This window comes from Rhinatrema bivittatum, chromosome 14 (genome assembly GCF_901001135.1).
Source record: "Rhinatrema bivittatum chromosome 14, aRhiBiv1.1, whole genome shotgun sequence".
Lineage (NCBI taxonomy): Eukaryota > Metazoa > Chordata > Amphibia > Gymnophiona > Rhinatrematidae > Rhinatrema > Rhinatrema bivittatum.
The window spans coordinates 14,457,847-14,482,038 of record NC_042628.1 but is presented as its reverse complement, the minus strand read 5'-3'; the positions used below and the strand labels follow the sequence as shown (position 1 = coordinate 14,482,038).

Here is a 24,192-nt window from a genome sequence, read left to right as displayed (position 1 = left end):
CTATTCCTTTGGTTCCTAGGGAGAATCAGGTTTAAAAATGTCTTCTCAGATTGCATAGGTTCCTCGATGTATTAGAGGTTATTTTTTTTTCTTTTCCTCCTGGAGTTTGCATCGCTTTTCCCCCTCATTTCCTCCTGTATTCCAGTGCTGGCAATCAAACTAGTGCAGTTTTCTGCAGCTCCTCCCACCACTGGTGCCACGCCTTCTCCTATGCAGTTCAGGGATCTTTTTTGAACTGTTTAGTGCTATTTACCCATGAATCCTTGCATGGTTCAAACAGAAGATCGTTGAACTGCACAGGAAGGGGAGGAGCCATGTAGAGGTGAGGGGGAGATGACACGTTTTTCCAGCCTCTTTGGTACTGGACTGCAGCTGTTGGGCTCTGCATGGCTCAGGAATTGGGTGGGCCTTGCTCTAAGGTCCACCTATGGCTTTGCCTCTGACTCCTGCAGCACGTAGTTTCACATCTGTGCAACATTTTGTAGTCCTTCATTATTGGAATTATGCAGTTTTGCAGTTATGTATATGTATATGCATGAAATTCTGTGCTCACATAATTCCTTGTGGTGTGCTTCTCCCCGCCTCATTCTTTCTTGTCCCCTTCTCCCGCCATCCCTGATTCTCTTTCCTCTCCACTTCTCCCCATTCTAGAGATCTCCTCTTTCTCTCCTCCCCACCATGATACATGAGATCCCCCACCCTTAAAATTTCCAAAAGAAGAAAAAGTACATAGATACAAGCAAGACAATTTTATTTTTATTATGCAAGATAAATTTGCAGTCTTTAATATGCAAGAATATTCAAATGTATGCAAAAAGCCACAGAATTGCTACCGAATTTCAGATATGAGATAGACATTCAAATACCCGAAAGGAATTAATGATGCCCAAAATTCAGACCTTTTCTAATGGAAAGACAGTTGTAAAATTAGGGGTCATGATATAAAACTGAAAGGGAATAGACTCAGGATCAATGTCAGGAAATATGTTTTCACAGAAAAGGTGATAAATGCATAGAATTCTCTCCTAGAATAGGTGGTGAAGACAAGTCCAGTAATGGAATTCAAAAGGGCATGGGATAAACGCAGGATCCTTAGTATCTAGAGAGAATGGAAATTAAGCCTCTGGAAGAGCCTGCCTACCTTTAATAGAAGGCATGGGGTAACCTGCACAGAGCGGCAGTTATTACCCTAAGCAACTTGCTGGACAGACTGGACCAAGTTGCTCTTTATCTGCTGTCATAACTATATTACTATGCCACTATGAAACTTTGCCGTTTACCCTGATCTGCTGCAGGAACCTGAGGGCAATACTTGCTCATGTCCTAAATGGAACAGTGCAGTGAAGAAAGCTCATGAAATTATTTGCTATCCAATATGAAGCATTGTTTACAATTTCTGTTTTCTAGGTCCAGTAATAGGCGAAGCCCTTCATCATTTAATTCCTATCCTAAAGACTTGTCTTCAGCCAACTCAAGAGCCGCAGATGCGCTTAAAGCTGTTCACTATGCTGTCAAAACTGCTGCTGAAAGCCCATGAAACGGTCAACTCCCGGGGGTAGGTAAAACTCTGCCTTCTAAGATAGACAGTGTGAACAATAGTGCTCCAGTCACAGCTGAACCTCTCTGGTCGCTGAGGCACCGATGGGAATTTGTGGAATGCAGTGGTGTCTGTGAAGGTGACTGTTGTGCGCGCACATTCCATTCCCACTGTGTCCGTGGAAAACGTAGCAGCGGAACAGCAGAAAGGTATCTCATCTGCCTTACTGAAAAGGCCATGCCCAAGTATGGTACAACTGAGTTCGCAATGTTATGATTCCTTTTCATGACTAATGTTACAGTTATTCTGTCACTCCAGAGATTTCTCTTTACCATTTTAATTAATGAAACACTAAGACACATTGTTTAAGGTTCAGTTAACATGAGACCACGATTTTTTTGTCGATGAGATAAGTTTTAATAATTTTCGGAGGATTTTCATGTATATATCAAATCTGTGTCTTATTTACCAAGCAACTAGTTTTGCAGTAAATTTGGGGCTTATACTAGAGGCGCAATGTTCATTTTTAAATTATGCAGAATAGACAGTACAATTTTGTAAATCAAAAGACCTACAGATAAAAAGCAACATTTTGCATTCATCCTAATCTTTCCACGTATTTCGCCATTTGATTTGAATAGTATTGCTTTCCTCTTCCTGAATGAAACCTCACAGGAAGATTATACAACATGGGCCTGATTTTGAAAAGCATTTATCTGCACAAAACAGAGTTTTATGCACATAAATGGCATTTTGAAAATCCACTCGGAGGGGGAGGCTGCACAAAATCCAATGTTGCATGTACTTTTACATGCACTCCCAAGAGGTATTTCTAGGGGTGGAGTTGGAGTGGGGAAAGGATTTATGTGTATACTTTTGATTTTCAAAAGCATGCATGTAAATCGACGCACAGAAAGTTACACCTGACCGAGCAGGATGTAAGTCTACCTGCATACTAGCCAGGGCATTGAACAAAATGGATTCATTGCCTATGACTGCTGTGAAAATTCAGACTAAAATTCCCTGTGGACATTAGCCCTACATGTGGGGTTATAAAATGACAAACGAATGCTACGCTTTTGTTGCTTCTGTTTGCCAAACTTTATTTCCGTGCATCCAAGTGACCTAACCCGGCAATTTGACAGACTGGCTGTATGTGATGGGGCACAGATTTTTAAACTGGAATCCAATCCGAAAGAAGCAGCACTTTAGCTTAGTTTATAAGGTACATAAAATATTTTTTATTTAATTGTGTAAGTGAGAGAAGAGTACAGGAGAAGTGGGAAATAAGTTGAAAACTACTCTCCGGTCAGTAAAGGCTTACATGGCACATAAGAGAGAGATTCACTCACTGACAGCACTTCTCAAAGTGCCTTTCATTGACTGATTGCATCTTCCTCTCTAAATAGGCACATTTTTTAAGCAAATGTTTGCTGGAGCATATTCCAGGAAAATCCAGCACTGCACATCTGCTTCCTGCCCAGGGTCCTATATTTGTACTTCTGTAGAAGCCTTCTAACTCCACAGTATCTTACAATATCAGACTTATAGGGGCTGATTGTAACCATGTGGTAATATGAACTATTTGTCAGAAATTGTGCATTCAGCTAGTATAAAACTTTACTTTCCATCAATCTCGTAAAGTTTTAGTGCTAAGAATGTTCCCTACTTTGAAAAAGGTAAAGGTTAAGTGGTCATTGGATTCAGAAATGGAAGCCTTAAGAGCATGAATATGAGTCAACCTCTTTATCCCTCTTTCTCATTTATTTATGACAAATTGTACAACATAGGCAGATTCCATATATAGATTGTATTCATAAACTTTTATTGGAATTAATATCACTTTCCAGCATTTAAAATGATCCCAGAAGCCCAGTGATAATATTCAGTGATGAGACTACTGTGAGACTTTTAAGTTGTACAGGTTATGTTTGTAGTCCACTTTGAAGTAGCCTGCTGCAGTGTTGGAATATAAATCCTATATTAAAGTATAGGTCCTAAAATATCTCAAGAGCAGTGTTCACAGGCTATGTTTCTTTTCCATTTTCTTATTTAAAGGTGAATTTTCAAAATATTTTGCATGAAAAATTAGCATTTATTGTGTGTAATTATGTATTTACATATATGCTATTTTATGTTCCTCAAATATACACTCTTGAATAGGGTTCGCGTGTAAAAAAGGGATAGGGCCAACATTTATGCATGTCAGTTGCTAATTTATAAGAGGCTTACATGAGTAGATTTGCAAATGTTTACACTGGCTCATTATCTGGCATAAATGCTATTAAATGTTTTTATTGTGAATTAGTGATGGGGGGGGGGGGGAAATCAGAAGGTTCTCGATGATCTGGAGAAGGACTGGGCAAACTGGTGGACTAATTGGTAAAACTGGTAATTTCACTCACACGTATGGTAGAAAATTTGCAGACTTGCACATTACCTGGAGCAAGTGCTACTTACATTTTGCGTGCAAAATCTCCACTGTCAATTTTGTCCCTATTCTTGGATCATTTACTATTCCCTTCTGAAAGCTATGACAAGGTGCTTTAATTTCCACAGTCCTCCCAGCATCCATCATCTCTAGTTGGTAATCTTTTTAGCCATCCTGGGGTTCTATATGTTCTGCACAGGCCCTTGAACTGTAGCTTAAATACGTTTATTGATTTAAAGCAGTCTTGGCTGAATGAGAAAATCAGAGCCAGAGATTTTGAAGCCTAAGTCCCTCTAACTTTTCCCTTAGAGCTTGATATATATACAACCAATATGTCCATGGGAGTCAAATATTAATGATTCTTCCTTAGAAATATGTCTAGTAAAGTGGTATCTGTTGATAGAGGACAAGATAATATTTTTTAATTGCAAACAAGGGAAAATCTGGAAGGTCGAACTGTTCTCAGAACTATGTCCGCACATGAAAAGCTTGATCTGCAAAGAGGAGATGATTTGACTCTTATACAAACCTGTAGCGACCAGACCTTACGATCTCCTTGCCTGCCAGAACAGGAACCAAAGGAGATGCTCTGTCTACCACGATAATTATGCCCCATCTGTGATGCTTTGCAAACAACCAATCCAATCTGCCTTTCCATCCAAAATCCATAGTTAGGCCCCTGCTGATGTGCTTGAGGTCTATAAAACATTGCTAAGCTGTTTAAAAAGAGAAGCATAATACTTACAAACGTCAGATAATCCCAGCCCTTCCATTTTCTGGACCTCTGTAACATTTTGTTAGGGCCTGATGTACTCTAAGTGTTTATCTTTCTAGGCAGTGTGCACAACCTCCAATGATTTCAGAGGAGTCTCAGTTGCATTTCTCCCAGTAGTAAAGCTGATTTGGTCTCTGAGGATAAGCTTCTCATTTTCTCCTCCTAAATGTTTTGGCAGTTTTTTTTGCAAATATTTTCAAATCTGTATTTATTAAAGATGTGGATCTATAAGATGAGGTCTCTTTGTGAAATGGCGGTTGATAATTTGTATACGAAATTCAGAACAAATCCTGAATTCAGCATTGCCTGAAAGATGCTAACCAAAATAAGAGCTACGTTTATTCCAATTAGCTTATAAAACTCAACACTGCAACTTCCAGTCCGCCCACCTTCTTAGATTTGAATGACTTAATGGCCTTCATCACGTCTTGCTCTGTAATTGTAACATCTAATCCTTGGGCCTCCTCGGGCTTTAAGCAAGACAAATTGACTTAATTCAAAAGCTCCTCTAGTGTTTCTAAATTTCCCTCACTCTGTGATGTGTAAGAGGTTCTTTTAAGTTTCTAAAACCTTTAGCCAGTTCTACCAGGGAATTAATAACACTCCCATCTACCTTTTAATTTTTTTACATTTGAGATGCCCTCTTGACCTGTAACTGTCTAGCTGGGACAGCCTGGACTATTACTTTTTTTTTTTTATAATGTCTCTTGACTTAGCTTTTTTTTTTTTTTTCATTCAGCAAAACAAAAACTAAAGTTGGCTGCGTTTAGCACACACTTCTTTACCTACTACAGTCTATCTAGATTCCTAATAAACTTGCTTTTATCTTTCATTCAGTCTTTTTCCTTCTCCCCCCCCCCCCCCCCCATGTTATCCTAGATCATTTAAATATCTATTAAATCTTCTTCCTAAGAATGGTGAGTTTCAAGACCATTTTCCTGAGTACCCACATAGGTAACTGGGTTTTTAGAAAATCCGCCCTCCCTGTGCACGGTTAAAGTGACGAGGCATTCCTGGGAACAGAATGGACACTTACGGGCACCCTTTTGAATTTTCTAATGCATGGGAGTCCGTTTTCTTGGAGAAATCTATCCTCACAATGCAGCAGGTGTAAATGTGTGTGGGTGGTGTTCCTGAGATTATTTTAAAACCGAGCATGATGGCAGATGAAAATCATACAAACCGTCTTCTGCTTAGCTTTACATTATTTATTGATTTATTTCATTTACATTCCGCTTTTCAGGCACTTCAAAGTGGATCACATGCAGGGACAGTAGATAGTTCCCTGTCCTCCGAGGGGGTCTGTTTACTAAAGGGTTTTCTCCCAGTTTGTACCTGAGGCAACGGAGGGTAGACTGGCTTGCCCCCACGGTCTCAAGGAGCAGCAGTGGGATTTGAACCCTGGCTTCCCTGGATCGAAGCCCAGTACTCTAACCACTAGATTTTAGATTGATTGATTGGTTTTGGAGTAGATAGCACTAAACCATACCTTCCTATTATCTGATGATGTCACAGCTCCTGAGAGATTCATTCCTTGTCGTAGTTAATTTTTTCATGGAAAGGAACTGCAAACCGCTGAGTTGCTGCTGTGATAAAGGCAGTTTCTCTGACCTTGCAAACTAAGTTAAGGCCAGTTGAGTTTCCGTTTGTGGTCAAAGAAACCGAAATCCTGTGTTTTGTATTTATAGTCCATAAAAATGAATGTAATAATATTTTTCCTAACATAAATATGCAATGTGTAAGGACTTCTAAAATTAGTATTAATATCTATTAATTTTGTGCTAATTTAATAGTAACTCTACACCAGCCAGTTTAGTTACCTGCTCTCTGTAGGAATGAAATCTGATGACTTTTATAAAAGTGCAGTTTAATGGGCTAAGAAGGTAAGTTGTAATGGAAAATGCAAATAATGTTAAGCCTAGCTTGATGTAAAAACATACAGTTATTTAGATGAGTAAATTAACTGCTTTCTATAGGTTGAACCAGTATTTTACCTTTGGCCTATGTGCAGGCATTTTAGCGTGTGACTGTGCATAAGATAAAATCCCTTCTTGGAACATTGGAAGAGTATGGATGGACAGACTCCAGGTTATCTTGGTATAGGCTTCCTGTGTGGCCACCGTGCTCCTTCTGTTATAGACGCTATGGCTGCTTTGCCTCAGTGATACTAAATACCCCATTGTCTTTATTTTATTTTAATTCCCATGACCGTGGAGGTATGTTAGTCACTTACCTTTTATGTCCTGACTTACGTGTTTTCTTTACCAGATTAAAAGCCGGCATTTCCATAAACACAAACGTAGCCAAGGTTCACTTAGGACAGACCACCTTGGAAGACAAAAGGCAGTTTGTAATAACAATAGTGGATCTGTCCATTAAAGCAAAGTGCCGTCTCCTCAATGCAAAAATGAGTTTTGTGGCAGTTAGAAGGCTGGAGAGGTAGACGGGATTGAAGACATTTCCCCTAGTACTAGAAAGATTAAAATTGGGGTTCCAGTAAACTCGGCTCCGATTAAAATGGCAGGGCACAGGCTGAGTGCAGTCCTGCTGCTCCTCAGCTCTCTGTCTGCAGCAGATGCTGGTTGGTTGCTTTGTCTCTGAGGAACTCTTTTGACCCTTAGCTGGAGCTCTGCTGTTAATGTACCTGTTCTTTCTTATAAAATCAGAGCAAACAAAGTGTTTTCACTTCCCCTACTTCCTTCAGCCACTGCAGAATTCATACGTGCAGAGGGCTGCTGCTAGGCAGTGGAAGAACAGCAGTCCAGATGTTTTTGCATTTATTCTCTTTGATTCTTAAGTGCCATCTGCTGGAGGAGACATGCCCAAGCAGCAGAATTCCATAAAGATGAAGAATTTCTCTAGAAGGACTGAGCAGTGTGGTTGCCGTGTTAGTCCACTTGGAATAAAGGTCAAACACAAAATATGAGCTACTACCTTTTTGTTGGACTAGCTTAATGCATTTCTGGACTAGCTTTTTGGTGTTTCACTCCCTTCATCGATTCAAGCCAGAATGGGCACGTCCTTTTCCCTCTAATATAAATAACGCATTCTCCATTGCACCATGGAAGTTGAAGGCTGATTTCCGCATGCTGCTTTCACTCAAAAAGCAAGCTTGAAACTGTTAAATTTGAAGAATCCAATCAAAGCCTGTTATAATTGTGTGGTGGCTTAGATCTGTGAACTTCCAGAAACCTGTTTTTCTCAAAATGTGAACAGCACAAAGTACTTTACTGAAAAGACTCTTTAAGTAGTAACAGTTGGTTACCAAACACATAAAGGACCTTTGTCAAATCAATGAAAGCCATCAGTTCACAATAGTTACTCTGCAGCTATTCAAAAGTCTCGTCATCAACAGAAACACAGGGCTTGTCAATAAACCCCCGGAAAGTTCTTTCACAAATCAAATTCAGGTGTACAGTTGCAATGTTTAGAAAAGCACAAACTTGGAACATGAAGAAAGAACTTGCAGATGCTTTCAGTTAGCTTTGCACCTTCAGTCCTGTAGGTTAGCAGGTGGCTTTTACACTTATCTAAACGTGACTTGTCATGTGGGTGGCATTTACCGGTGGACCACGTGGGTAGCCAAAAGTTGTAGTTTGTGTATTCATATTACCATAGTTATATCTTAGTTGTCATGGATTCTTGCTAATGAAAGAATGCAGCATCAACTAGAAAAAACAAAAGGCCAGTAGATCACGTTTAGCCTTGGGGGAAGTTGGTGTTAAATTTCTAAGTAAATTTCTAGAGTGAATCCTACTGTTTTATTGAACTTGACATGTTTTCAAGTAAAAATGGAAAAAAAAAAAAGCTTGCCAAAGAAAACATTAGATGTGTGTTAAAGTGGGAGCCTGATTCGTTTTCCTTTGATTCAGGCCAAGATGTTTTTCGGAGCAGATTAAATCACATGGATGCCTGACTATTTTTTTATGTACTTCCTGGACCCTAGTTAGGTAGTACTGACCAACAGAGAGCATTGACTGACCACTGAATACCCTGGTTGGAGGGGCTGTGATTCTTAAACCTACCAGACCAACAGTAAATGCCTAACCCTATATATAGATCATCTTCACTATAAACCATTCTGGGGGAAGGGGGAGTGTTAAATCTTAACACCTTCTTGTTTTTTAACTTCCTGATGAGCAGTCTGGTACACAATGGTCTTCTGAAGTAAGGAGGAGAATGGTGTATATCAGCCAGTCAAAATGCAGGATTTCCAGCTCCTTGCTGTATGCCACATCACTTGGTGACTGCCATGATGTATAGAATTGAGAATACAGGCAGTAATTCAAACATCTGCTGCTAGCCTCTGTTTCTGGGTTAATACAGAGATGTCCGCTGGAACTTATTAGCTGATTTGGCCTTTTCTAGCTTTTTGGATAGGAATCCTGAGTCCAGCCTTGAGTGTGATAAGAGGTTACGTACTTACAGAACACTCCTTCCACAACTTGACTTTAATCTAGAACATGATTCCCAACCCGATCCTCGGGGACTGCCTGACCAGTCAAGAAATCCCTAATGAATATGCATGAGAGAGATTTGCATGCACTGCCTCCAGTTTACTACAAATATTCCTCATCTATATTCATTCAGGATATCTTGAAAACCCGACTGGCTAGGCAGTTCCTGAGGATTGAGTTGAGAACTACTAACAGAACACAGCTGGAATTCACATGTAAAGAAAGGATTTAGATTATTTGTGACTTTTCAGAAACATGCCAACGCACAAGGTTAGTATTAGCTTCTCAAAAGTTAAGTGTGCCTGAGGTTGGTGGGGTATAAAGACTTTGTGGTCCAAAGACTCCTAGAAATGTAATATAGACTATAAAAATGAAAGTTGGATTGTTGTAGTCTTACTTTCACGTGTAAAGATCAGAATTAAACCTTATTTTTTTCAGCAGTTTGGCCGGTTTATTGCCTCATCACTGCCCTTTGTTTGCTGCCTTCTTGATTTTAGGCAGTTCCATAGCTACGTTGAGACCTTGATAAAGGACATGTTGGTGCCTAATCTCCAGTGGCATGCTGGGAGGACGGCAGCTGCCATTCGTACCTCGGCTGTGTCTTGCCTGTGGGCCCTGCTTCACGGTCAGATTCTTTCAACGGAACAGGTATCTGCCTCTTTAAACAGTGAAAGGAGGAAAGCAGATGCACATCATAAACAAAACCCTGAGCTTTGTACAGATCTGCTGCTGGAGATGTTGGCGTCTTGACATTTTATGGAAAAAAAAAACCTTGTGGAAAGCTCCATTCAGAATAAGAATCTTGGGCATGTGGGGTCTCATGGGTGCACTTAAATCTAAAACTGACTGACCGGCTTGGCAAACACAACAGCAAAGATCTATTTCATGGCCTGAAATTTCTATCGATCCTTAGAAGGAACAGCTTAAAATACAAAGAGCAAAAATATTTCAGTTACATTAACATACATAAACCCAGGGAAAAAAGCATCATTTTTGGCCCAGGCAGACCTTTATTAGGACTCTTTAATTTCCTTAGATTGGAATGGTATTGTGTGTTTTATTTCCCTAATACAGACTACAAGCTCTTGTTAATACACTAAAATCTCTATCTGTCACACACTGAAAATGGAAAGCTCTTGATAAGTAAGGCCTTTGCACTAGCAAATAACATTGCATGTGCTCAGACTGATTGCTCCAAGCTTACCTTCTTGAATGGTCTAGTCTAGTAGGTGACTAAAAACAGGGGACTTAAGGTGAATTTCTCTTATAAAGAGCTCCTGGGGAGTCTATTATATGCAAACTCCAATTGTACAAATCTGTACACTGTCATAGGAACAAACGTATTGGTGCCAACCTATGACGAACATAGTGCCATGGTTACGTAACATTAATGTATAGACAATATACTCTTCAGACGAAAAAAATTTGGGAAAAGATTTCCAGAGTGATGTTGCGCACCATGTGTTTGTACCCTCCTCAGAGCTTGCTTACCTTCCTTCCACTGGGTCTGCTCAGGGCACTTTTTGTAAGCTTCATGATAGAGCTCAAAAGGCCATCAGAGGATAATACTTTGCATTATCCATGGAAAGATGGAGGAAACACCATTTTAAAGTGGCATTTTTACCTCAAGAAGATATTTATTACTACAGTGTCTACCCTTGTCTGTTGGAAATTTTGTCTTTTTTTGTCCGCACTGAAGTACAATCTTGGTTTTCTAGCACCAAACTATCAAGCACATTAGGTTGACAAAATAGCAAGAGTTAGTTGACTGTCACGTGAATGCAGGGGCAGCTCAGATCACTGCAGGGAGCTGGGGTTAGTGTGTGTCAGTTGCGTTTTAGATCACATATTATGTTAATTATTTGATGTACTTGGTGAACACGTGGTGTAATATTTGAAGGGTAGTGGTACAAATCTTTTTTGAAGCTATATTGATAAAACAATTAAGATGACCCTACGAAACAGCAGAATAGCAGACTAGCTTGAGCTGTTTGAGAGGGACGCTTTATATTTACCCTTTATGATGGCTGCTTTCAGCTTCTGCAGGTACAGGAAATGTTGATGCCACAGGTGATTTCCACGTTGGATGAAGATTCGAAAATGACTCGATTAATGGCTTGTCGTATTATCAATGTCATTTTACAAATATGTGGGAACCAATTTGATCCAGATAAACTCAATAAAATTTATCCAGGTATGGTCCATTTAGGTTCAGCAAATGTAATTAAACAAATAATTCTTCATGCATTCTGATCCCATCTTAATACATCTTTAGGAATTCTTAAAGATCATTTCCTAAATCCATACACATGATGAAGCTGGAATGACTGCATTTGTCTCCTGCTTAATAGATTCGCATCACTTCTGAATTTCTCTGCCGTAATTGTGATGGGTAGGACACAATAAATCCTGGAGTCCACTTTAATGGGTAATAAATACTGCATGGCTGAAGATTCAAAACGAAAATATGTGTCAGGCCAGATCTTGGTGTTACAGGGCAAGAAAAAGGACTGTTTTGTCATACAACAAGATAAGCATTAGTGCTTGCTTTATTTATTTATTTATTTTTAAAGAAAAAAAGTATTTAAAAAAATGTGAGACAAAATGACTTGGGGAGACCACTGAGCCTTCCCAGACTCAGATTAAACCCAATATTTTCCGACAAACAACCTCCAAGCAACAACTTTCTTTTTACAGCCAATTTTGCAACCAACCCTAAGCATGACCAACATCCAGAATTTCATTACTTCTGATCTCTTCCATCTTGTTAAAAACTACATCTGTGTGAACTGAACAATTCATTGTAAATCACCCACTTTCCTGCTTGGTAATTCTACCATTTTACAGGTTAATATACTATGTTGAAGTTTCTATCTTCTCTTCTTCTTACTCCTAGTTGTAAGCCTCCTTGTTTAATTGTAACTGCATCTATAGTATGTTTAGTACATATTATCTCGTTCTCTGTTCCGGTTATCACCCCACTGTTTATTGTAAACCGGCTTGATGTGATATTTTCACGAATGCCGGTATAGAAAAAAAATCTAAATAAATTATATTTAGAGCACCTAAGTGGTCAGCAGTAGGTCACTGTACCGAACGACCACTGATAGTGAGTTTCCAAAAGTTCGTTTTTTATGACAGGCTCTAAAGTAACAAGCATGTAAGAATGGAGTTTTTATTGTTCCTTTCATGAGATATTGACCCACATTCACTACAGTAGATGTTAGGCTTATCCCATTTTTTGTGATTTAAATATGGCAGCAAGTATGCAGGGCTGCTGCTTAACAAATAATTTCAAATGTTTCTTTTTGCAGAGCTCCTGAAACGTCTTGATGATGCCTCTGCTGAAGTGCGAATAGCAGCTGCCAAAACTTTGATTACCTGGTTTAGATGCATTACAGATGATTATGAAAGAACAATGTATAAGAGTCATGTTGAATTTTTATATCAAGGATTATTGGTTCATCTTGATGACCCTGACAATAGCATTCAGATTGCAGTCTTGGGTAAGACAGTGAAAGAACATTAACTAACTTCTTCACTTATTTCCACATCAGTTCAGGTCCAATATGTGGGTCTATACTGAAGCAGTAATCCTTGTATTTGAGTCTCCTGGTTGGCAAGGCTGGCACATGTCACAGAGCCCAGGAGGATGGTTTCTGCATTCACAGCCTTCAAGGAAGAAGAAGCCCAGCCATCACTTATCTGTAATAGCTGCTGGTGGCTGAGCACACTGGTGCCAGGTTTTGAAAGGAGCTGTAAGCCTGTACCTCTCAGCCAGAGGACTGTTGTGATGACTGGACTATATGTGAGGGGTTAAAAATAGGTGCTAAAACCCTAGGTAGCAGAGAGAGAAACAAAACATACAGTAGGCTCAGTAGGAACAAGTTCTGATTGAGCGGAAAGCTCTCAAGGAGCAGGAAGGGGTTGTCTGATTAAAAACCAAAGTTAAGCTACAAACCAGATAAAGCAACATCTTGGTTGAAAAGAATTTTCAGAAGGGTATTTGAAAGAAATTTTGATATCCATAGTGTATGCCGTCTTCTGTCAGTTCTTTTCCCACATTCCTCTGCTGCTGTTAATAAGAAGTGTTATGCCGGAAAGACCAATGTTCCCATAAGCCCTAGTATCCTGTCTCTGAAAGTGGCTAGTGCGGGTCACTTGGAAGTACCTGGCAGATCTTTTTTTTTTTTTTTATATTCAAAGTTTTTATTCAATTCTAGAACATAGGTGATAATATAAACAAAACAAATGGAATACAGAGCCTGTGTCCAATACCAACAAACAGTTCACAGTTAATTACCTCCCCAACTCCACACCCTCCCCTAAACCAAACCTTAAAATCCTAGCACCACTATAAGAAGAGGTTTTTTACACAATTATAAATAGTTAAATTTCACAAATGGTGCCCATAAAAATTGAAAATCAGAAACTCATCCCTAGGTAGAGCTGTCACATATTTCATATGATAGACATTCCAAAAATGCTTACATAAAGAATTCACACTTGGTGCTACCTCTTTCCAATTAAGCTAATACTGCAACTGCTATGAAATTTCACTTATTTTAGTCATGTCTGGTATCAGTAAGCAAAATAAGAAAACTTGTGGATCCATACTAGACATTACTTTAATTATATTGACCACAAGAGTTTGGACCATCCTGCATTACAACTGAATCACTGGACAGTCCCACCAAATATGATTCATAATATCAACCTCCACCCATGGCAGATCTTATTCCCAGACATACAATGTGGAGACCTCCAACCTGGCTAACAGTTGTTAATGGGCCTGTCTTCCAGAAACTTGTCCAAACCTTTTTTTAAACCCAGCTATACTATAAACCTTGACCACATCCTCCAGCCACAAATTCCACAGCTTAATTGTGCATTGACTGAAAAACTACTTTCTTAAATTTGTTTTACATTGGCTACTAGTTAATCTTATGGAGTGTCCCCTAGGCCTGTTTGAAAGAGTAAATAACCATTCCCTATTTAACTTGTTCCACACCACTCATGATTTTATAAACCTCTAGCATATCCCCTTTGTTGTCTCTTCTGCAAGCTGAAGAGCCCTAACTTGTTTAGGCTTTTTCTTCCTAAGGGAACCGTTCCAGCCCCATTATTTTTATTGCCCTTCTCTACAGCTTTTCTAGTTCTGCTATGTCTTTTTTGAGAGGGGCAAACAGAACTGAGATAGTACTCAAGCTGTGGTCTCACCCTGGATCTGTATAGAGGCATTACGATATTCACAGTTTTATTTTCTAGGTCTGTGCCTAGGTTTGCAGAAATCAGGGGCCAACATACTGCTTGAATATTTGCTGCCTTCCAGCTGTACTGAATCTCACTCAGCGGAGATCAGCTCTCTGCTTCCTGATCCATCTCCTCCCCTCCCAAGAACCATACAATAGGAGGGAAACCTGGAGCAGACAGAGCAAAGGGGGATTATTCTGGGGCGGTTAGGAGGGGTTGAATGGATATTATTGGGGGATGAAGAGAGAAGCTTTAGGATAAGAAGGGGATCAGCTGGGGGTATGTATATGTAAGTGAGAGGGAAATGGGGGAGGGGATAGTGAGTGTGTGTGTGGGGGTGTCAGATTTGGTGGGACGTTAGGGGAGGCAAAGGGGAATCAGGACTGGAGCATGATAGAAATACCTGCTGTCTCAATCCCCCTCATCTGTCACCAAAATTCACGTCTTCTCTCCTTTGATTTTGGATTCTATCCCCCAGATCTGGGGACCTCCCTTCCTTCAGATTCTGTTCCCCAGACCTTGGGCAACAAAAATGATAAAGGAGTGGAATGGCTCCCCTATGAGGAAAGGCTAAAGAGGTTATGGCTGTTGAGCTTGGAGAAGAGATGACTGGGGGGGGGGGGGGGGGGGATATGATAGAGGTCTACAGAATCATAAAAAGACTTGAATGGTTAAATGTGAATTGGTTATTTACTCTTTTGGATAATAGAAGGACTAGGGGGCACTTCATGAATTTAGCAAGTAGCACATTTAAAACAAATCGGAAAACATTTTTCACAACGCACAATTAAACTCTGGAATTTGTTGCCAGAGGATGTGGTTAGGGCAGTTAGTGTAGCTGGGTTTAAAAAAAAGATTTGGATAAGTTCTTGGAGGAGAAGTCCATTACCTGCTATTCCTCTACCTTCTGCGCCACCAGTCCTGAACTTATGGGTATATCCTCCCATCCAGCCCAAATGGAAGCAGAGTTCTAAAAATTTTATTTTTTTTTTTTTTAAATATCACTAGAATATATGTGATGTTTAGAACCAATTCAGCCAGTGTTCTCTACCTCCAGCCATCGGATGGGAGTTTTTAATTTTTTCTCTATCAAAAAAAGAAAGATGTAAGGAGAAAATGTAGCCTTCGTCTTCAGTTTAGCCTTTTTACTTTGTCAAAGCAGCAAAATTTGTGGCCATGCTCCTGTATGTGGTGAAGCAAGCCAAAGACACAATTTGTTTTACTCTAACATTTGTTGGTAGAGAGGAAGTGTGCCTGCATTCTAATTCAGCCAATTCTTGGCGAATTAATGTGATTTACCTGCTTTGCAGATAAATTCTTTCTGTTGCAGCCGGAAGTTTAATCTCCGTCCGAGAAGGTTCTTCGCTGCTGCGGTTGTGGAGCAAAGTGCAATTCCTCTGAAGGAACTTTATGCTCCCTTTGCCGCAGTAAAACTGAATCACCAGAATTGCTTAAGGCTTCGGCATCCAGTTAAAAAGGTAATATCGCATGAAGCTGCTGCGGGTAATCAGAAGCCACGATCAAGAGCAGTTTCTGTTACCACAGAGCCGTCGGCAGCAGCAGCCGTTCTAATGGCTGATTCAGATGTGGCCATTTTAGTTGACCCGCCAGGAATGTCATCATCAAAGGGAGGTCCCCGTTTAAGCTAGGGACCACCCAGGTTAGTTCCGAGGCTCGATTTTTTTTTAACTGAGTCTAAACAGGAAGCGAATGCTAGCAGCTCATTTGCATTTTCTCAAATTTTTCAAATTTTTACATCAGGCATTTCATGCCTTACAGGAAGGGCGTGAGGATGCAGAACAGTTACAAAGTGATTTTTCTTCAGCTGAGCTTGTTAGAGCTCAAAAAAAGAAAGAGGTTGGATTCAGTGGAAGCTGAATTTTTTTTCTCTGGATTTGGATTGCCCTCTATATTTAGCTTTGGAGGATGAGAAAGGAGGAAGCATTCTTGAATCTCTGGAAGAGGGTGAGATTCAGTCAGGAGAGGAGGAGGAACAGATTAGGTTATTCCATAAGGAAGAGATGTCTGCATTCATTTTGCAGGTCTCTGCTGTGTTCGCCTCGAGGAGGAAAAAGGTGAAGCGGTCCCAGTTTGGGATCCTTTTCTGAGGGGCACATGTAAAGCTGCTTCTACTTTTCTTCTTCACCCAGAGATTGAAGCTATGATCATGGCTGAGTGGGAATTTATGAAAGTGGGATATAGACATCAGAGAATTTTGAATAGATTGTATCTGCTCCCTTCTAAGGTGTTGGATCGTATTTTTCAACAGCTTAAGGTTGATGCAACAATCCTGTGGAAGGAAGTGCTTTCCTTCATGATGCTCAGGATAGAAAGTTAGAGGCAGTTCTCAAGAATATTTTTTCTGCAGGTTCTTTTGCTTTACAGGGAGCGGTTTGTGCAAGTTATGTTGCCAGATCCCTGCTTCATTGGATTCAGCAGTTATCTGAGATAGTTAACTCAGCAAAACTAGAGCCTGCTACAGCCTGTATATCTGATGCTTTATATGAGATAATCAGGATCTCGGCTAGATCTTTGTCTTTCTGTGCCAGATGTCTTCTTTGGTTAAGAAATTAGTCTGCTGACTCTTTATCAAAATCTAGACTGTCTCATTTACCTTTTTGGGGAGGAATTGGATCATTTAATAAAGAATATGGGAGACCAAAAAGTTCAAAGATTACCTGAGTATAAGATTAAACCAAGTTTTCAGCTTTATAGAAGCCATAGTCAGTTTTTGGAAGCTAAGAGATTTAGACCAGGCAAACAAGTAATACCTCAGTCTTCTAGAGGTAAGAGCAGATCTCAGTCCTTTCGTAGTGCAAGAAGACCAAGGGGAGAGTTCGTCCGAACCATCGGTGGTTCAAATAATACACAATGAAGTCAGGAGGATTCATTCTCTAGGAGCGCTAATAAGGGGCACGCTACAGGCTTTTCTTGGAGAATGGATCCACATTACTTCAGATCAATGGGTTTTGGATATAATCCGTTATGATTATGCCCCAGAATTAAGAAGATTGGTAAAGAATCATTTTGTAATCTCACTTGCTCATTCTCCCGTCAAGGTTGCTGCAGTACATGGGACATTGAATGATGATTCAATTGCAGGCAATTCGTCCGGTTCCAATAGCAGAACATCAAAAGGGATATTATTCAATGTATTTTGTGATTCCAAAAAAGGATGGTTCTTTCAGACCTATACTAGATCTAAAAGGGGTAAATCACATAGCAGGGCAGGTCAATGTCCAAGCAGATTATCTAAGTCGGAACATAATAGATCCAGGAGAATGGGAATTATGCCAGGAGGCCTATTCACAGATAGTGCAGAGATGGGGGCCTCATCAAATAGATCTAATGGCTTCCAATCAGAACAAGAAAGCAAGAAGGTTTTCCAGTTGCCACAGAGATTTGAACAGCAAAGGAGCAGATGTTTTTCAACAGAGTTGGAGAAGTTACAGTCTTCTGTATCTGTTTCCCCCCATGGCCTTTCATAGCTCGAGTCTTAAAGAAAATAGACAGAGAAAAGGTATTGGTGGTGCTAGTAGCTCCCAATTGGCCAAGAAGACCATGGCTTGCAGATCTAAGGAGATTATTAATAGATCAACCACTTGTACTGCCTCAGATCAAGGGTCTTCTACATCAGGGTCTTGTAGAGATGGAGGATCCAACTCCATTCTTGCTTACAGCTTGGCTATTCAGAGGCAAGATTAGAAAAGAGGTTATTCACACTCTGTCATTACTACAATGTTGCATGCTAGAAAAAGTTCCACTTCTCTTTCTTATATAAGAATTTGGTGTATATTTGAGGTTCTTTGTGTGAAGAAGTTATTACCTTAGAAGGTGCAAATAGGAGATATTCTCTCCTTTTTGCAGTGTGGTTTGGATAAAGGTTTATCTTTAAACTCTGAAGATTCAAATAGCTGCCATTTCATGATTCGGGGGAAAATTAATGGTAGTTTGATTTCTTCCCATAGGGATATTTCCCATTTCCTAAATGGAGTTGAAGCATTTACGTCTGCCCGTTAGATCTGTTTTTTCTCATTGGAGTTTAAATTTAATTTTGCAAGCATTAAGTAAATCCCCTTTTGAGCCTTTGGGAGAATCTTCAATTAAGGACTTAACTCTTAAAATAGTCGTTTTGGTTGCAATTACCTCTGAAAGATGAATTTCGGAATTGCAGGCCTTGTCATGTCAATCCCCTTTTTTGCGGTTTACAAAGAATTCTGTTATTCTGAGACCAGTCCCTTCTTTTTTTTACCTAAAGTTGTATCTTCGTTCCCTATGAATCAGCGTATTGTTTTACCTTCTTTTAACAAGAGGGAGTGTAAGGAGTATCTAGATTCTTCAAGATTTTTGGATGTTGGGAGATGCTTAAAACTTTACTTGAGAAGACTAAGGTTTTTCAAAAGTCTGAAAATGTTATTTGTTCTTTTTCGTGGTCCATAAAAGGGAGAATCTGCTTCAAAGACTTTAATTGCTAGATGGTTAAAGAATGCTATTTCTTCAGCTTACTTGCTGCAGTGTACAATGGTACCAAATATAATTAAGGCCCATTCAATAAGAGCACAAGCATTGTCGTGGGCTGAAAGATGTTCTCTAAGTCCATTGGAGATATGTAAAGCGGCAACATGGACTTCTCTGGGGACATTTGCAAAACATTTATAGGTTGGATCTTCTCACTAGACAAGATGCCATTTTTGGTTTTTCTGTCTTGAAAGCGCCTTGAAATTCCAAAGCCCACCCTTAGATGGGCTTTGGTATTCCTATAGATTCGGGACTGGTGGAGCAGAAGGTAATGGAAGCAGAAATTGTCTTACCTGTTAATTTCCTTTCCTTTATTTCTGCTACATCAGTCCAGAACCTCACCCTTTATATTTTAAAGTTTTTCTACTCATAATTTTTTGAGTTTGTTTCAGATTTACTGCTTTTTGTATATGGAGTTTACTTCCGTCAAGTAAGAATTGTGTTTTCAATCATTTAATTGTTTTAGATTCAGCTTTTAGGCTGTGGCACTACAGGATTGAAATTTAGAAGCTTATTTACATTTTTTATGTATATATTTTAATTGTTAAATTTTAGCTTTGACAGTAGTAAACTGGTTGAATTGGTTCTAAACTTTACATATGTTCTAATGTCATTTATAAAAAATATTTTTAGAACTCTGCCTCCTTTTCGGCTGGATGGGAGGATATACCCATGGGTTCTGGACTGGTGTAGCAGAAATAAAGGACAGGAAATTAACAGGTAAGACATAATTTCAACTTAATCAAGCTGATTTAGGGAATAGCCACTGCTATTACTGGCATTAGTAGCGAGGATAGACTTAGTTTTTGGTTACTTGCCAGGTACTTGTAACCTGGATTGGCCACTGTTGGAAACAGGATGCTGGGCTTGATGGACCCTTGGTTGGACTCAGTATGGCAACTTCTTATGTTCCTACTTCTTCCATCTCTGCAGATCCTGGAACTCCCCAACCCCCTCCTCCTTCCTTAATCCCAGAATATCCCTCCGTCTCCCATACCAGATTACTTATCTGCTATGCTTCCTTGATCTTCCCTATCTCCCATCAATCCCATCTCCGATCCACTTTCCTTCTCATATTCCCCCAACCCTGGTCCTCTAACCTCTCCTTTTCCTATGCCCCAGATCTCTTCTTTGTACTGATTCATGATTCTTTTTCCTTGCCCATTAGGTTTGAAAACTATTTTTATAATGTTAAAGAATGTAAGGTTTGTCAATGGGTTTCCAAATTTTCTGATTTTTGCCACAGGAAACTTTATTGGGGCTTTATTGGGGAGAGGAAGAACAGCCACAACAGTGTGCCTAAGGGTGGCAAAACTCCATTACTGATTATAGAAATTAATAGATGGGATTAGATCATAATAAATGTGTGTGTGTGTGTGTGTGTGAATACAAGCGTATGAGGATTTCAAGCTTTCTATTATGCAGTTTCTTGTAATAACAGCAGAGGGCATTAAAGTTCTTCATCTGAACATACATCACCAAATATACGGGCTGATTTCAGTATGGTGTGCTCGGCCGAGCGCACCTTTAGCCCCCGTTTGACGCGCTATTTTTACCCCTTATATAGTAAGGGGTAATAGCGCGTCAAATGCATCAAATACGCGCCCAACCCCCCTGAAACTAATAGTGCCCGCAACATGCAAATGCATGTTGATGGGCCTATTAGTTATTCTCGCACGATACAGAAAGTAAAATGTGCAGCCAAGCCGCCCATTTAATTTTCAGAAATTAATGCCTGCCCAAAGGCAGAAGTTAATTTCAGCCAGCACAGGGAAAGTGTACAGAAAAGCAGTTTTTTCTGTACACTTCCCTGGGCCAGCAGAAAAAACTGCTTTTCTGTACACTTTCCCTGTGCCAGCCAAAATTAACTTCTGCCCTTGGGCAGGCGTTATTAAATTGGATGGTGTACAATTTCTGAAAGTAAAATATCATAGCGATATTAAGTCGGAGGCCCAAAGATTGAAAAAAAAAAAAAATTGGCCTACAGCTCGCGGGTTGAAAAATGGACGCTCAATTTTGCCAGTGTCTGTTTTCCGAACTCGTGGCTGTCAGCGGGTTCAACAACAGACGTTGGTAAAATTGAGTGTCAGCTGTCAAACATGCTGATAGCCGCCGCTTCTGTCAAAAAAGGAGGCGCTAGGGTCGCGCTAGTGGCCCTAGCGCCTCCCTTTTGCCGCGGGCCCTAATTTACGTACCTTGGCTTCCTGAATCGCACGCCCAGGAGAGTGGCCTGGGCGTGCGTCGGGAGAGCGGGCGCTTGCCTGCTGTCTCGCGAGGTTTTCTGTATCAGCCCGTTTGTTAATGTGAATGGATAGACTATGTTACATTTCAAATAACACAATGCATAGCTCAGCTTTTCAGGTCACAGTTGGGCTTTTTCCAAAATGTGAGAACTTAAAAATGACTAGTTTACATGTATTAATAAAAGAAAACTAATCAAAAATTCTGAATGTTTTGTACAGAAAGAAAGGCATGGAGATTGTGTGCTATTTAAAAATAGCATTCTTATTTTATGGTTGTAAGAGTGACTTTCATTTAATTGAATAAATGTTTGCATGATCCCAGTCTGAGTAAATGCACGATTTTTTTTTTTTTCTCACAGAAACTTTAAAAGCAGGAAGTGCCGTGTATCCATCCATATTGGTGAAAGAAGTTGAGGCCGTCAGACACAAGCATCGAAGTCCAGTCTACTGCGACCAGCTTCTGCAGCATATTCAGTCAGCGAAGGACAAAAGAGATGCTGCTATCCTCACAGCATCGGGAACAGGCCAGGGCACCATGGCAGAATGACCGATGGATGTTTGGCCCAGGTCGGGTGCACGCAAGGATAGCTTTCAATGTGAATAGCCAGTGCAGGTCTGAGAGAGACTTACAGAGCAGCAACCGCCAAAGGAAAACGGATTGATTTCTGCCCTAGTTACTTTCACTGAATAGTTTTGAAATCCATTTTCGCATACACCTGAAACATGTTCCATTTTAGGTTTTTTTTTATTTTATGAATTGCCCTGTCTTCTTGAGAACTCAGGGCGATGAGCAAAGTAAAACATTAAATAGGCAAACGAGTTTTGGCAAGATTTCAGGATCAGAGGGAATCTACCCTTTCTACATTCTTCAGCCGCAATGATGAGTTTTTAAAATCTTTAGTTTACTAAGGGCCTCAGTTACTAAGTATTTTTCCCATAGACAGAATGGGAGCAAAGCCTTGGTAAATCAGCATTTAGGGTTGTTGAAATGTCTGGTGGAGGAATTTAGTGGGTGGCTTTTTTTTTTTAACGTGAAAAGCCTCAGCTTCTGGGAATAGGAAAGAAGCAGAATGTGACAGGTACGTGGGATTGCTGAATGTTCAGTGGACACTCCACAGCACCCCAGCCTGTTTCCCAGCCAGGGACTCAGGATTTGAGCTTGCAGACTCTGTCCCTTCAGCTGAGCTAGCAGGAGAACCTTAGCTACCTTGCTCCCCTTATTAAGCGACTTGGTCACGGTGAGGAAGTTTTTTCAGTGTAGAAACTCAAGTCGGCAATGGATGTCAAAACTGCTATCAAGAAGGTTCCTGTAGCAAGTGACCTCTAGAGCTTTTCTCTTTTGACTGTCTGTTTGCTTTACGGATTTTAACAGAAAATCTCATTGGACAATGAACTTAATTTCTTGGAATGATATGAAATAACTGTGTAATATATTTAGAAAACAGTCACCAGTCATATTTATAGCCATATACGGTACTGTATATGTATTGTTTTTGTTTTAGATGTTCTGTGTAATAATACATCTTGTACATCAAATTAACATCTTTCATAAGGCATCGGTGGGATTTAAATAACATTCAGGGGCCGATGCAATATTGTGCACTCAGGCTAGCACACAAGTTAGCGTGTGATTGGACACACTTTTGACATGTTAGGCTAACGCCCAATGCAAAAAGGGGAGTAGTGCGTTCAAACATGCTCGTGGCTAATAGCGCTCACCACATGTAAATGCCATGTAGATGAGGTTATTAGCTATTGCCTCCGATGCAAAAAAATCACTGTGCGCCCGACGCACACATTTTTACACACAAGAATTAATGCCAGCCGCAGAGCTTAGTATCATTCCTGATACTAAATAGGAGGAACCACGGGAAGCAATATGAAAAACATTCTTGACGGCTGAAAGGTTACGAAAACAGATGCTCAATTTACAAGTGTCCATTTTCCTAATTCATGGCAATGCGCAAGTTAGGAAAACAGACGCTCGTTAATTGAGCATCCGTTTTCCTAACTAGCGCACAGCCACATCCCCTGGGTGCCCAATGCCATGGACACACTAGGGATGCACAATTCATCCCTAGCGCGTCCTTTTTAGTGCGGCAGCTCATTTGCCTGATGCATTGAGTGCCCAGGAGAGGGGGATGTGCATGTGTTGAAAAAACTTGTGCCCATTTTGGACACACATTTTTCGCGCTTGATACTGCATCAGCCTCTCAGTGGGGTAGTATTTAAAAGGTTTGATTTTCATGAGTTTAACCTATTTGAAGTAATCAGCTTTTATTTAATAATAAAATAAGTTTACATTTACAACATGTTTCTGGATCTTTATTGTCATAATACTTAGATAAGGTAGTGTGGTTGTCACTTTAGTCCACTGAGATATGTAGAAATAGCTGCTAACAAGTTATTGGTGAGACCTTTTATTGAACTAACAATATTTCTGTGATTAGTTGGCAAAAGCATAGTGCTTAAAGGAACTGGTTTGTTAAATTGCATTTCAACATTTTGTCAAAGTTAATCATGCATGTTTGCAGTTTATCAAAAAATAGTAAAACTCTCTAATTTGTAGTTATTATTTATTAAGATCATAAGTGCTATCAGTTTATGCTGCTGATACCATACATATATAAGGAGCATAGAAAGATAAGGTCCCAAGATGGCTAGCAGCAATGAACACGAAGAGATGGATCGGCAAAAAGGACTTTTATTGAATCTTGCCCAAGATTCAATAAAAGTCCTTTTTGCCGATCCATCTCTTCGTGTTCATTGCGGCATAGAAAGATAAGATAATAACAAACCCCAAACCCATCCATCATAAGAAACAACTGTAAGACAAACAGGTAATAAAGATTACACAATCTCACCCCATAGGTCTTGCAGGCTGAAAGGGAAGAGAGAGTGCAAACTGCAGGCTCAGCATTCAAGGCAGTTTCTTGTCCAAATTATAGAACTATGGTGCACACAGAGCCAATGACTTA

The 24,192-nt window shown here is 39.9% G+C and overlaps 1 protein-coding gene across 1 annotated transcript in view; it reads left to right on the top strand.

Moving 5' to 3' along the window:
* Window positions 1–23,541, top strand: part of DNAAF5 (dynein axonemal assembly factor 5) — a 74,518-nt gene extending 50,977 nt beyond the window's left edge. Inside the window, exons 9-13 of the mRNA XM_029576723.1 lie at window positions 1,408–1,555; window positions 9,698–9,848; window positions 11,238–11,394; window positions 12,515–12,706; window positions 21,574–23,541. Of these exons, the coding sequence (XP_029432583.1) occupies window positions 1,408–1,555; window positions 9,698–9,848; window positions 11,238–11,394; window positions 12,515–12,706; window positions 21,574–21,761 (836 nt within the window). The 3' untranslated portion in view covers window positions 21,762–23,541. The remainder of the gene's footprint in view (window positions 1–1,407; window positions 1,556–9,697; window positions 9,849–11,237; window positions 11,395–12,514; window positions 12,707–21,573) is intronic.
* The last annotated feature ends 651 nt before the right edge of the window (window positions 23,542–24,192 follow it).